This window comes from Micromesistius poutassou (assembly GCF_964030765.1).
Source record: "Micromesistius poutassou genome assembly, chromosome: 6".
Taxonomy (NCBI): domain Eukaryota; kingdom Metazoa; phylum Chordata; class Actinopteri; order Gadiformes; family Gadidae; genus Micromesistius; species Micromesistius poutassou.
Genome location: NC_140276.1, coordinates 12,372,715 through 12,387,446, shown reverse-complemented (window position 1 = coordinate 12,387,446; position 14,732 = coordinate 12,372,715). Strand labels below are relative to the sequence as shown.

Below are 14,732 nucleotides of genomic sequence, written 5' to 3'. Positions count from 1 at the left end.
TTGGTTCCTCTTTGCTTTTGTCACTCACGTTTACCTTGTTTTTTGTTTCCAGGCCCATTTCTGCTAGGGGATGGTAAGAAGTCCATTCCATGTATTCCCCTTTTAAGTCACATGCAGTAACCTCCAGCTAAAGATGTGGCTGCAAAACACAGAAACATAGGCCTACTTAAAAATGTCCATGGGCATTATTAATGCCCATGGACATTGTTCAATGTTGACCAGATCAACATTGAAAATAAGAAACTGTTCTTAATTGTTTTTATCTGGAAAAAAATAAAGGTCACAATTAAACAGAAACACACATCCATCGAAATAAATAACAAGGTGGGAACTTTTAAAAAGATATTACGTACTTCGTCCTCCTTCCTCCCAGGTGTCTCTCCGAAGGCCTACTCTGGCCGGCCAACTCTCATTTCCTGTCGCTCTTTTATCTCACCATCTATTATTTTGCATGCAGTGACGCAACGATGTTCCCAACGCTTTGTGCAGGAACACCGCCGTGATAAAGGCCTAGAGACACGCTCACAGACGCTATTCAAAACAGTCCGCAAAACACTGTAAAACTAGAGAAGAGCAGCGATGATGAACAGAAATATTCTTGAAAAGAAGATGTACTGTAGCACCTACATTTCGAAAAGTGCTAAGACTGTATTTCTGGATAATAAGACAATAATAAGACAAGTGAAAATAAGACAATGGCCAGTATAGGATTTGTTTAATATGATCAGAGCATGCAAACACAAAATAAACAACAAGCATAAATGAATTAATGTTGACTGCTTTACATTAAGAATAATCTTACAAATCTTTTATTTGAACTTGTGCAGAGCTCAAAAGTCATCAAAACATTATATAAAAAAGAGGTACTCTGAAGTCTATACATGAATGAATTTCGTGTTAAGTTATACTATGTTTCCTACGGCCATGAATGCAGCTTTTCAATGACTTCCAGGTGAGAATGAAACACAATGAGAAAATCTAGGGATAACACAGGCTCAGGATTGATCAGGACCAGCATCATCTGTAACACATTCTTAACCTTGGACGACCTTGGACATCAACCCTATATGTAATCTTTGTAAGTCACAACCACAAACACGTGTGGACGTATCCGGTGGTCCTTGATCTGGGCTGTGGCTGATTCAGTTCTAGTGTGGGCTGCTTCCAGTGACCAGGTGGGTTCTGCTGTGTAACGTTGTGTCTATGGCTTTCCTCACCATCCAGATGTACGGCTCTTATTTGTAGTGGATCTCCCAGACGGTTTCTGTCGTAAGATACCACACATCAACTTCAGTCAGTCTGCGGTGATCCATAAGTGTTTCTGTGTGTGTGTGTGGGTGGATGTGTGTTGGTGAATGTGTGTTCATATTCTCTGGTATCACTCTCATTTTCTACACTCAGACAAAATAATAGTGTAAGCATTTCAATTATGTGTTCATGCCCTTATGCGTACATACACACACACACACACACACACACACACACACATACATACACACACACACACACACACACACAGAAACACCCACAGAAACATATGCACATCTATTAACTGCTTTGACACTTATAAGAGCTTATCCTTGCAAAAAGCACTATTATAACCTTTAAGTGATAATCCCTTCATGCCCAACATTAAGCATTCATTTACGTCACTTTTCAACATTAATTGTTCACCAGACTCGTGATCCCGGTGGCTCCGAACAGCAGCCTCATGTAGCTGAAGAAGAGGAGCATGGTGAGGAAGAGCAAGTTACTGGAAACGCCCACGATCGCTGACATCACCGGGTAGTGGAAGAGCAGGTAGCTGATGGTAGGGAGAGCGGGAATGATGGGAGGAGTTGTTAGAATACTGTTGGAAAAATACAATCATTGTGTACTTTTAACTTAATGCACTTAATGTGCGCTCTTATTGTATGTGGTGCTTAGTTATAGTACTGAGTTGTGTGTATCATCTTATCCTTGCTATCTCTGTTGTATAGGGGGAATGGGTTAACCTAGTGAGAGTTAATGCTTGGCACTTGGATCTATGAACATCCTTACTGCACCGACAGCAGTATATTGTTGTTTCTCTTTCTTCTGACAAATGGACTTATTGTTAGTCACTTTGGATAAAAGCCTCTGCTAAATGCCCTAAATTTAAATGTAAATGTAATTTAATTCCGTACAGAACAAGTGGTCGATCACTTAGTGTCACACACACTGTCCAATCACTACGAAGGACCTCAGCTGAAACTGGAATGTATGTGGGCAAACGATGACTGTTGATTTCACAGCATTTTCCCTGTGAATTGATGTGTATCGTGTGCGTGTATTTTGCGTGTGTGTATTGTGTGCTACATCGATGTGTTCTTCCGATCAGGTGGGTGTCGCCGCTGACCGTATGCCGGTGAGCTGGGCGTAGATGTTGAGCTGAGCAGAGTAGATCTGTGCCTGGCTGGACAGGACCTCCACCGTGGCCTCCACCGAGGGGGAGAACTGCAGCCACACCACGAGATCAAACACACAACCAAAACCCTTCTGAGGACCGGTCCCTAAAGACAGGGTGGGCGCGGGGGGGGGGAACTACAGCCACACCACAGGATCAAACACACAATCACAGCCCTTCTGAGGACCGGTCCCTAAAGACAGGGTGGGCGCGGGGGGGGGAACTACAGCCACACCACGGGATCAAACACACAATCACAGCCCTTCTGAGGACAGGCGGACAGACGGACACACGGGACCGGAGGGCCGGCCTCCACTCACGGGGTCGTCGGTGTAGTCGGTGAACAGGTCCACCTCCAGCCGCTGGGCCTGCTGAGACGTGCCGCTCAGGAACCCCGGGAGGAAGAGCAGCGTGGCGAACGTCCTCAGGAGGTCAGAGCGGTAGCGGAGCATAGTCTGAACACGCACGCACGCACACACACGCACACACACACACACACACACACACACACACACACACACACACACACACACAAACACACGTACGCAACATACGTGTAAAAAATGAACAATGGACATTTGATACAAAATTATAAACAACGTATTATACAAAAAAAGTCACATGCTAGGTGGAGCTAATAATTGCCATGTTTTGCTTGAGTATGGCCATGGAGATTCTTTACCAGTTATTGATAACATTATTGAAATCGCTATCGATCAGCGATCGGCAAGGATATGTCCAGTCTAGTTTAAAGCTACTAACTAGTCTAAATGTTAGGCATTATGACTTTGACTGCCTAGATGAGTAGCTACCATAGCATGTGCCTCCTGCCATGGGATGACTATTACAGGACCTTGTTTCTACCAATCCAAACCAAATTCTGATTCTGGTGGGGGGGGGGGGGGGGGTGTCTCTGATGTCTTGGGGAGGGAGTTCCAGGGCCTGGGAGCTGCCCTGGAGACGCCCTAGTGTACAGAGGTGGCGGGCGCTGGACTTACGAAGCGGGTGCTGGAGACGGAGCGCCGGGGGCTGATCTGGAGACGGGGAGAGAGCAAGAGCAGGATGAGGATATGAGGATGTGTGCTTACTGCACATATAAAGCAAAAAAACACACAAACACACACACACACACACACGGGCACACACGCACGCACACACGCACGCACACACACAAGGCCAAGGCCGAGCCACTCACGTGGTGGGTGGAGGAGGTCACCCTCCCCCTCTGCTTTGAGTAGCAGGTGATCCTGACCATGAACATCCCAAGCAGCTGATTGGTCGGGGAGTCGGGCATCTCCAGATCCAGAGAGATGCGGTACTTCTGGCCGAGTGACATCACCTGAGTGGTTGCAAAGTTAAAAATGGACGTCAACATGCTTTTGACTTTGACTTTATTTGACTTTATATAAACGATATGACATGAAACAGGTCGTTTCTGAGCAATGAGTTAGGTTAGCGATGATTACTTACTATGAGTGAGTGAATGAGTGTATACCTCTGGCCCGGAGGTATGCTTAGCCATGCCATGACAACGAGGAACCATGATCTTTACTACCATGTTATTAGCACCATGATTAGCATCATTAGCCACCTTGAATGTACCAGATCAGTAATTATGTCTCTCTCTTGCCGTTGTGAGTTCTCATGTTAGTGTGTAAATGAAAACCGTGACAGACGGACGGGAAATGACTCACCTGGTGCTTGCCGTTTTGGAGAAGAGAAACATTTGCAGTGGGATAAGAACACTGTTGCAACGATGCAGGATCACAGTCTGTTCTGAGGATAGAAACACAATACATACTCAGATTGTTAGAGTGTGTGTGTGTGTGTGTGTGTGTGTGTGTGTGTGTGTGTGTGTGTGTGTGTGTGTGTGTGTGTGTGTGTGTGTGTGTGTGCATGTGAATGTGTGTGTGTGTGTGTGTATGTGTGTGTGTGTGTGTGTGTGTGTGTGTGTGTGTGTGTTTGTGTGTGTATGTGGGTGTGTTCTCTAAGTTTGTAAACGCCTGCTTGCACACATACACTTTGCAGTGAGAAAGGCAGACACTGAATGACTACATGTATTTAGTGGAGAATACATAAGGGGGGAATCAACAGAGACATAAAACATGAGAAAGCCATCAGTCACAGTGAGTCACAGCACGCTTTCTGCTGCTGTTCAGGGAGGACGACAACAACAGGGTGACAAAGACTGTTAGCTTCATCCACCAGGCTGTCAGAAAGCTCACCCTCTCCCCTCTCTCTCACCCCCTCCTCTCTGCCCCCCCCCCCCCCCCATCTGTTGTATCTGTATCTGTTGTGCACTTTATTGTTTACTTTAGTGTTCGGAAATGTCTTGTTTTTATCTCAAAAACGTCTTTCCGATGCCTTTGTATGTCTGGTGCAGGTGAAGACAATAAAGCCGACTTTGACTTTGAGAAGTGGATGGAGTGTGGATGCGCCACCTGTAGTAGTAGTGTACCGGGGCGGAGTACGCTGCTTTGGGCATGAAGGAGTAGTAGAAGCTTCCGTATATAAAGGAGGCCACCCAGAGGAGCAGGAACAGCGTGCCGAGCACCACCGCCCCCTGCAGAACCTTCTGCTGGACGCGCAGTAAGAACCCTGGAGCGGCAGAACGCGCTCCCAACCGCCGCCCCGCCGGACCACAGCCCGCGGGGGGGTCCCCGGTCAGCGAGGCTCCACTCCCCCCTGGCCTGGACGTCTCCACACTGTCTGTCTCCATGTGCTGAGGGTACTAAAGAGATCATCATCATCATCATCATCATCATCATCATCATCATCATCATTGTATTTGACACAAATGAATCCAGCCGCGCTTCATCGTATTTCATCACCTTGTATCCAAGTGCACTTATCCAATATGGATAATTGTAATTAACAAAACACTGTTTAAAAATAAGTCACTGGATTTCATTGAAATGGTATAACAATACAGCTGTGAAGATGCAAGTTTGTGAGGGGATTGTACAGGTTGCATTATGGCTATAGGTTTGAATAAAGGATCTATATATTTTCTGATAAAAAAAAAATGTCCCCGTCCCCCCCCCCAGAAAAAAACCCGCCGTAAATCCATGTGGACAATCTAATAATTTCCTGATGTTTTCCAGAAGAAATTGTGCATGAAGGGCAAAGATCCCTGGGGACATTTCCACTGATCTCTCAGTCAAAATTAATTGATTCATTCAGATCTTTCCCAGAAATCATGCAAACTGTTCTTGGAGTCTATGTCTAAGTCTATTTGTGAGGGCAAAGAACACACTGGCATCGCAGTGATGGTGGCCGTGAAACCACGAGTTCAATCTGAGCGGTCACAAGCCACCGATAAGAACATCAGATTAGTGCATATTGCACACATTGTAAATCATATTCCTCATATTGCACATTTAAATGTATTTACTTTATTACTACATTTTATATATACCGTTTGGTTTTGCCTTACCTTTTGCACGATTTAGAATTTATTTATTGTAAATATTACTTATTTCTTATCTTATCTTATTTTATCTAATTTTATTATTTTGTTCTTATTGTAGCGTGAGTCGGAGATGATCACAATTTCGATACCTCTGTGTGTCTGGCCCATATTTTGAAATTGACAATAAAGTTGACTTTGATACTTTGAAAAAAGATGCATCACAAGGAGGGAGGGAGAAGCAAAGCTTAGGTTTGTCTTTGTACAGCAAAGCATATTTTCACAATTTAGCATTTATTCATTTATATCATCAGTATGTTGTAATTTGTTAATTTGTTAGGTTAGGTTATTATGGTTAGTGAGGTCCCCCCTTCACTGTAAAGCGTCTTTGATTGTCTAGAAAAGCGCTATATGAATTAAATCAATTATTATTATTATGTGTGAGTTGTTTTCCGATATTATGAAATTATACAAGGATGTATAACTACATGAAGGATAATATATGTGAAGGTTTTGAAAGTTATTAAGGGTCACCTGGACATTAATGTGTAGGAAATTAATGTGTATGACATTATCACAAACCTAAAAAGCATAAAAAGCATTATTCAGCTAACTCAGACACACTCACCTTTAGGATCTTGACACCCTGGATGATCTGTTAAGAAATCGTTCTCCCCAAAGTGTCTTCACTAACCACTTCAAACTGTCCTGGTGCAAAGACTAGAAACACAGCTGGGTCTGCCCTTTCTCAAGGGTGTTTTCAAGCCTAACCCTACCCAATAGCTTCAGACTCTTAAAAGCAACTAACCAATGGCTCCGCAGACACTTAAGCTCTCTGGGGTGTCCCACCAAAAATGGTATGCTGAAGATGTCTCCCTCACTCAGATATACACTATTGCACACATAACTAGTTGGCAGATAGGGTCACCCGGTCACACTGCTGTCCTGGATAATAAAACTGAATTAAAGGTGCTGTAGGTAATATTCGATAGTTGTAGAAATAGAGAGAGAGATCAGAAAAGAGCGTAAGAGAGCAAGATTTTTTAACTTAACCAGAAATGGTCCCCTCACCAATCATCGTAAAGAGATGCCCTGATTGGGAAGAAATTAGCCGGAGCTAATGTTCGTAGTCAGAAATGTTAGAAATATTCTCCTATGGGCAGACTGGTCAACTCAAAACACATATTCGCACAGCGATATACTACACTCACAGCGCATTTCACTAATAATAGCTGAACACTGGTTATGCCATATTTTACAAAGCCTACCTACTGCACCTTTAAATATATAATTGTTGTATATGACAATAGTGTGGGTTGCTTTGCAGCCACACTAATGACAAAGCTTTGGTAAATAACTGACATATAGGTAAACGCAAAAGAGAGTGTGCACATTTTCGTAGAATTGTCCTCACTTTTGTGAGGACACGTGTGCGTGTGCGTGTGCGTGTGTGTGTGTGTGTGTGTGTGTGTGTGTGTGTGTGTGTGTGTGTGTGTGTGTGTGTGTGTGTGTGTGTGTTCATACGCCGAAGCACCAGGTGGCGGTAATGCACCAGTGACTGAACGGTGACCGCTGTGAGTGATAGAGTAAAAAGAGAAGAAAAAACAGAGCGAAAGCTAACTTGAAGCCGCCGCGGGAGTTCTGTCCACTTTGGTTAATTGAATTCTGCACCTCATTCTTACTTATAAGAGGACATTTATCATTGGTAAGAGTCAGCATTGATTGTTTCCATTGACTTTGTTGTGGAGTTGTAGTTGTTGTGGTTCAATGACTGCTATACTAGTAGTAGTAGACTAGTAGTTGAAGAAATAGAACTAGGAACACAAAAATACGAGCATACGAAAATAAAAGCATTTTTTGTGGTTCGTGGTTTTGTGAAGGTAATCCATAAACTTTGTAGGATGTTCGCATCTTTCCCACTACCTCTGGCCAGGGATGCTCAGGGAAACATCCACATTGCGCCCCCTTCATTAGGCAGGGTTGTGCATGAACTAGTTCAAAATAACTAGTTCATTGAACAAGTTAATTCTTCTATGAACTTTGAACTGAACTTAACATATTTCTAACTAAAGAACTTGAACTTGAACTAGTTCAGATTTTGTGACATTCTGAATTGATGCTTTGGTCGAGATGACATGTTTATTTAATACAGTTAATGCCTTGTGATGAATGAAAAAGGTGTGCAAATAATATCCACATCAATTTTAGATGGTAGTGATGGGCAGCTGATGGAGTGGATTCATTTTAAAAGATAAGCACAGAAATATTCACTCCCACAGTTTTTCCTTGGTTTCTAAAAGAACTGTTAATGAACTGAACATGAACTAGTTCAAAACTGAATTGAACTATGAACATGAATTTATTCATTTTCTTTTGTATGAACTGAACTTTGAACTTGTTCATGTGAAGTGTGAACAAGTGAAGTGGGGACGCTTATTGTTTCCAGTCTGTATAAAAACATTATTTTCTACTGTGTTCTTTCCCAGCCAGGATGTCTTGTAACAGCAGTGTAACCCATGTGCAACTGTCCACGTTGGGCAAAGCTGAGCACACATCAGTGCATCTCATGCCGTGTGAGATTGAACACAACGGTCCTGCCCAAGTCTCCCAGTACCTGACCGCTGCTATCAAAGACCGCAAACACGGTGGGGTCTTGTATTTCAAATAGTTTACAATTATATTTTCATGAACTGTCAATTATAGGAGAAATAATGGCCAGAAATACTTGACCTAACAGCAAATACTTTGTAGCTTTTCCAATGAGTTACAAAGTATTTATACGAGTAAAATACATAGTGTGGGTTAATGAGTGATTGGATTATACATTGAGTAATTGTCCATGATAAATCAGGTTGGCCTTATTGTATGTGTAACGTCTCATGCTGGTCTCCCGCTGCAGAGAAGACTGTTTCCTTCCGGGGGCGTGGCCTGCGGGGGGCGGAGCTCAGCTGCCCACAGGGTTACACTGGCCTGGTGCTGAAGGAGGTGAACCCCAACAGCTCGGACCAGGAGGTACACAAACCACCGCACCCCCATTCTATAGGACTGACCAGGTCTGACCTGTGAGCTTGGCCGCATCACTCTGTGTGTGTGTGTGTGTGTGTGTGTGTGTGTGTGTGTGTGTGTGTGTGTGTGTGTGTGTGTGCGTGTGCGTGTGCCACCCCCTCCTACCCCTCCTACTTGTTGTAGGTACTGGCACTTAATGTACACACTTAATGTATGTCATACTTAGTTATAGTACTTAGCTAGGATAAGATGCTACACTACTATCTTTGTTGTATAGGAGGAATGGGTTAACCTAGTGATTGTTAGTGCTTGGCACTTGGTTCTATGAACATCCTTACTGTACCCACAGTGATATATTGTTGTTTCACCTTCTTCTGACAAATGGACTTATTGTTAGTTGCTTTGGATAAAAGCATCTAAAAATGTAAATGTGTGTCTGTGTGTGTGCAGGACAGGACAGTGAAGGTGTCTTCCATGTTTGACAAGCTGACCTACTGGAACCTGGAAACTCCTCCCAACTCTGATGACATGGTTGTCATGGCGATGGATTGGCCTGAACTGGCTGAGGCCGTGAGTAGCCTTGCATAATATAAAGACAAGAATACAACCAATAAAAAACATAATGTCACGTCAAAGTTTTGGATAAGCAAGAGTGCATTCTCTTTTCTTCTTCTTTAGGTTGTTGTTGATGATGATGGTTAGGTTGTTGTTGATGATGGTGATAGCTTGTCTAAGAGCGGGCGCTCAAAGTATAACGCTGCCCTGTGTGGCGCGTTTCAGATCATTCACTCATAAAGCTCATGCACAATGACTGCTAAACAAGTATCACAGACAAGTTTCCTAGAACTCCTAGCCCAAAGCAGATCAGTGTTTGATTAGTGGTCAAATTCAAACTGAACCAGAGATGAACCTATACTTGAACCTTTTAGAGGGCTGGAGGCCCACATATGTATTCTCTATTGATGAAATTACTTATAAATGCACTGCATTTATACAGCGCTTTTCTCACCAGTGGCCACTAAAAGCGCTTTACATTATTGCCTAACAATCACCCATTCATACTAGGGGTGGGAATCTCTTGGCACCTCATGATTCGATTTGATTCTAAAACGATTATCAATGCAAAAAATTGTGTTCGTACATTTCCATGCGTGATTTTCTAAAATATATATACATCTGAGTTTGCTACTCAGATTTTGCTAATCACTTCCTACTTTTGTGATGATCATTAAAGACAATCAACAGATGAATTACCTTGTCTAATATTTTATATTAGATAAAGTTGGTTCTCTGCACAGATAACCCGCAGGCAGAAAGGAGTTTTCTGTAGCGCTCTGCAGCAGGCGAACAGAATGTTGCAGCAGGCGAACAAATTAAATAAAATTAAATATATGTATTTTTTTTAAATTCAGATTCTCTTATCTGCATCGAAACAGAATCGTTCTAGAGAGAATCGCGATGCATCAAAGAATTGATTATATTTCCCACCCCTAATTCATACACACATTCACACACTGACGGCGTTGTCCATGCAAGGCAACAGCCAGCTCATCTGGAGCAGTTAGGGTGAGGCGTCTCGCTCAAGGACATCTCGACATTTAGCTAGGAGGAGCCGGGGATGGAACTAGCAACCTTCCGGTTACCAGCCAACCCACTCCACCTGCCAATATGTTCACAACATGAGGGAGGATGAAGCTAGATTGTATTTAAATTGGACTTCTGGCTTTACAGATTCATGGAGCGGTAGAAGATTGATTGGAGACGGCTTCTTCTTCCTTCCTCGGCCCCACTGCCAGAAGAATGGGTGCAGGTTGTCCTCCCACTCCAGCAACAAGCCAGAGAACGGAACGTGCGTCCATGAAAGGAGAATTCGAAGCATGGCACATCTTCAAATGATGAACATTCCTGTGTTACTGTGACATGAACAACTAGATATATTTTCCTTATCATATATTTGACCTTTTGGGGGTAAAAGGGGTAGATTTAAACGTTTATTCACAATGAAATGAACATTAACATATTGGCTACAAATACCTTTTTTGTGTGATCCTAAGTACTGCAATGTGGCACTTTAGTATGCAGCTTATTACAAGCACTGTGTAACATTGAGTAATGTCCCTCGAGCAGTTTTACTTCTGCAGGTGTAGAACATCTAACCAGAAGGAGAATTTTAACCATTGTATTAACGGATCAAGGCAATTCGGCAATAAAACAATAAGTCCACTTCATTACATTTCAACAGTGTATGAGGACACAGGTTATAGCCAATAAGTACACACCGATAAACAACCTCTAATACAAACATATGCTAGCAGTAATACAAAATAGGACTTAAGCGTAAGTAGGACTTTACGTATTATTACACAGTTGCCGTTTGGCATGGGTTTTAAAGCCAACCCTTTTTTTTTTCCACACCTTGAGTAAAATAAATAAATTAAAACTGAGGGAACACACACCAAGTTGTCCTTTAGTGAAATGGTAGCGTTTTAGTTTCCTGATTTAATCAGACTGAAATCCATTTCACTTCTATACTCCATTTACATTAAATGAGAACGTAGTTCCATGATTCCGGGATGTGGGTTTTGCCACCCACCTCCACCCCTCCTACTTATTGTATGTTGTACGTCCTGGCACTTAATGTAAGCACTTATTGTATGTCGTACTTGGTGATAGTACCTAGTTGTGTAGCATCTTATCCTTAGCATCTGTGGATCTGGATTATAGTAAAGCAAACCGCAATTCAGTCCGATTAGACAGGTTGTTAGTGTTTTAGTGCAGACATTATTTTTATGTTAATACAGATTTTAAAATGGCATCAAAGTAGCCTCCACGTGTAACAATATATGGACCAAATCAGCCAGTCGAGCCACTGCCTAGAACCAGGCAAGCATTTTGTCGTAGTCAAAAATCGTAACATAACCTAACAAAATAAATTAAAGTCTGGTGCCTATGTTTTTGTACATCAGTATTCCAGCGATATGACGCCGATGGGCTGAGTGTGTTAGCTGAGGGGGGGGTGTGGGTGCGAGGGCACTGGTTGTGGCATCGGAGGCTCCAGCTCCCCTTTGCTCCGCTTGGCCGGGAGGCTGCGGTCGTGGGCCTTGCGTATGTGCCGGTAAAGGTCCCCCGACTGGGTGTAGCTCCGGTAGCAGTAGCGGCACTCGTACGGGCGCTCGCGCGTGTGAACGATGGCGTGGCGCCGGAGTGTGTAGGCGCACGAAAAGGTCTTGCCGCACACGCCGCACGTCGGCACGTCGTCTGGGAAGCCCCCGGCCGCGTCCTGGAAGTCTTGGAAGTCCTGGAAGTAGGCGGGGTGGTCGGAGCCCAGCGCGTTGGGCGGGAAGAGGGAGCGAGGCCCGGCGGAGGAGGGCGAGAGAGGGAAGGAGAAGTGCTCCCCAGCACGCTGGCTCATCAGGGGCAGGTGGGAGGAGAGGTAGCGGGCGCCGCCCACCTCGTCCTGCTGCCCGTCGGGGTCAAACTCCCCGTTCAACACCTCCATCGCCAGACCCCCTGCTCCTCCGTCCTCGTCGTCAGTCTCGCCTTCCTCCAGGTCTTCATCAGAGATCACGATGGCCTCCACTTTGACCGTCACGCCCCCTCCCATTTGCTTCTCTGCTCGTTCCGGCGCCCCCCTCACCCCGCCCATCTGAGGGTCGCTATGACCCCCCGCATCCTTCCTACTGCCGTGCCCCGTCTCCATGCCGACCATCTCCGGGCCACCGACGGGGCCCATTGCCATGCCTTCCAGCTCCAGGGCACTTTGGGTCAGAGGAGCGAGACGGGGCCCCTGGTCTGACCCGGGGGGTGTCTGGAGCGGTCCCGGGCTGAGGGGCGCGGGTTTGTGCTCTGCGTGGGGCTGGGGCGAGGGGGGAGCGGCGAGCACCGGTGCTCTGGCGGGCTGCGGGGCTGTCCTCTTGCTTTCCTCCGTGTGCCACGGCTGGGCGGGGTCATCCCGACCTTGGCTGGGGGACGGGAGGACGACCCCCCCGAACCCGGACTGACTGGCCACGCCCAGAGAGGAGGAGGAGGAGGAGGATGAAGGCTGCTGGTTACTGAAGACAGAGGAGGCATCAACATCATCAGATCAGTTCAAGTAGATAAAACCTCTGATACACTTTATTTTCATCGTTATTGTGCATTTGTTTTATGCTAAAATCATGGGCCAAATAGTTACTAGTTTCTTAAAGTTGACTAGTATCGGTAGTTAAGAATAATAAGCAATAATTTGTTAATAAGCTGGGAAAGTGAAAGCAATGTAACAACAATGACCCGAGTCCTGGTGTGAACGTTCCCACAGTGAACTCCTTGGACAGAGTGGAGCATTACCAGCAGATCAAACCGGTACTGACCTGTATGCCTCAGTGGTGCTGCAGGGGCTGTAGAGGCGTTGGCCCCCCAGACCGGGCCGAGCCAACGCTCCAAACCCAGGGGCGGGCAGAGCGGAGGCCAGGGGGAGCAGGGCCGCGGGGGGGCCGGGCGGGGTGTCCATGCCCGGCTGCGTGGTGTCGGCGAGGTCCGGGCTGAAGGGGGCGTGCTCTGGTCCCGGCGCCGCGCGGCTCTCTATCTTCACACACTCCAAACGACTCTGCTCCGTTGTCATGGATACCGTCGGGGGCGGTGGCAGCGGCGGCGGCGGAGGGGGGGGTTCCCTGGGGGTGGCGCTGCCGCCACCACCGCCGCCGCCCGTCTCCGGGACGCCCCGCGCCGCGAAGCTCTCCTCAGAGCGGGTGCTGTCGGCCTCGGCCAGGGGCCCGCGCCGCTGCAGCCGCCTCTTGCAGACCCGCACTACCTCGTTCATGTGCAGGAAGCTGGCCGCCGCCAGGACGTCCTCCACGGGCATGGAGGGCGACTCCAGCCGCAGCACGCCCTCGTACACAAAGTCCAGCAGCACGCCGAAGGCCTCCGCCGTCACGATGTCGCTGTCCAGCGTCACCGCGCCCGCGGCCCCGCCCCCGCCCGGGGAGTCCGAGTAGAACATGTAGAAGAAGGGCGAGCAGGCGGCCAGCACGGCGCGGTGCGCCGGGAAGCGGGACGCGCCCACGCTGACGGCGCAGTCGCACAGGAAGCCGCGCTGGCGCTGCAGACGCAGGGCGGACAGCAGCTGCTGGCAGTGCTGGGGAAACTCCATCGCCGGGCTGGAGGACGAGGGATTCAGATAAAGGAATACAGTCCGCCTGCTGTTGTAGTTTATGAACGCTGCAGTTAATTACACGGTTAAGACATCTCAATAAACTGGGCGGGTTGAGCACAAATAGACACGAGCAAAAGAGATAAAAATCACCTTTATGTTCTTCCCCTATCAGTAAGGATCGGTCTCTGTGCCTTTATCACCTACGGAGCCATGGTAACCTGTGTGAAGAAGCAAGAATGAGACAAGTGGAGACACAGAAATAGTATTTATTCATACCACAGGTGCCAGTCTTACAGTAGCTATGACAACAATGAAACGGCTTAGACCTAGACCTATATAGAACTGGCAGGATCGTCTTTGAGCTGGAAACAACGCTGTACTATGATCTGTGTTGTGCACCGTGTTTACATCCGGGCTGAGGAGCGAACAGCAGCCTGCAGGACCACGGATGGATCTGCTCTCCTCCACACAATCTAAAATAGAGCCTCTTCGATGTTCATATAAGTTAATATAAACGTGCGTTGCAAAGACATTTACCTTATTGTTCGCTCAGTGCGTTTTTCATGTTTTATATATTCAGCTACCTGGGGTAGGAAGTGTCTTCAGGGTAAAAGGAAACTTATTCGGTGGTTTTCGGTCTGCGAATGAGCGCTGTGATGCACAGCGCCCCCGCTGGTAGGAAGCGGTAGCGCTGCGCACCACAGCGACCCCGCTGGTAGGACGTGTTCATATACCGGAAAAAGTATTGCCCGTTATGTTGA

At 46.3% G+C, this 14,732-nt stretch overlaps 3 protein-coding genes across 3 annotated transcripts; 1 reads left to right on the top strand and 2 right to left on the bottom strand.

Annotated features, from left to right (window-relative positions):
• Window positions 1–1,213: 1,213 nt before the first annotated feature.
• LOC311345231 (seipin-like) lies at window positions 1,214–5,144 on the bottom strand (the record flags this gene model as incomplete). The annotated part of the gene is made up of 8 exons (XM_084469606.1): window positions 1,214–1,264; window positions 1,675–1,804; window positions 2,378–2,475; window positions 2,746–2,880; window positions 3,424–3,459; window positions 3,621–3,764; window positions 4,120–4,201; window positions 4,867–5,144. 8 exons carry the CDS (start codon window positions 5,142–5,144, stop codon window positions 1,214–1,216), a joined length of 954 nt encoding a protein of 317 aa, XP_084325732.1.
• A 2,300-nt stretch (window positions 5,145–7,444) lies between these two features.
• rnaseh2c (ribonuclease H2, subunit C) lies at window positions 7,445–10,712 on the top strand. The gene is made up of 5 exons (XM_084469916.1): window positions 7,445–7,539; window positions 8,321–8,479; window positions 8,734–8,846; window positions 9,291–9,410; window positions 10,572–10,712. Exons 2-5 carry the CDS (start codon window positions 8,326–8,328, stop codon window positions 10,593–10,595), a joined length of 411 nt encoding a protein of 136 aa, XP_084326042.1. The 5' UTR covers window positions 7,445–7,539; window positions 8,321–8,325; the 3' UTR covers window positions 10,596–10,712.
• A 1,118-nt stretch (window positions 10,713–11,830) lies between these two features.
• Window positions 11,831–14,599, bottom strand: zbtb3 (zinc finger and BTB domain containing 3). The gene is made up of 4 exons (XM_084469915.1): window positions 14,509–14,599; window positions 14,122–14,189; window positions 13,190–13,975; window positions 11,831–12,892 (listed from the first exon to the last, which is right to left on the bottom strand). Exons 3-4 carry the CDS (start codon window positions 13,966–13,968, stop codon window positions 11,842–11,844), a joined length of 1,830 nt encoding a protein of 609 aa, XP_084326041.1. The 5' UTR covers window positions 13,969–13,975; window positions 14,122–14,189; window positions 14,509–14,599; the 3' UTR covers window positions 11,831–11,841.
• Window positions 14,600–14,732: the final 133 nt, after the last annotated feature.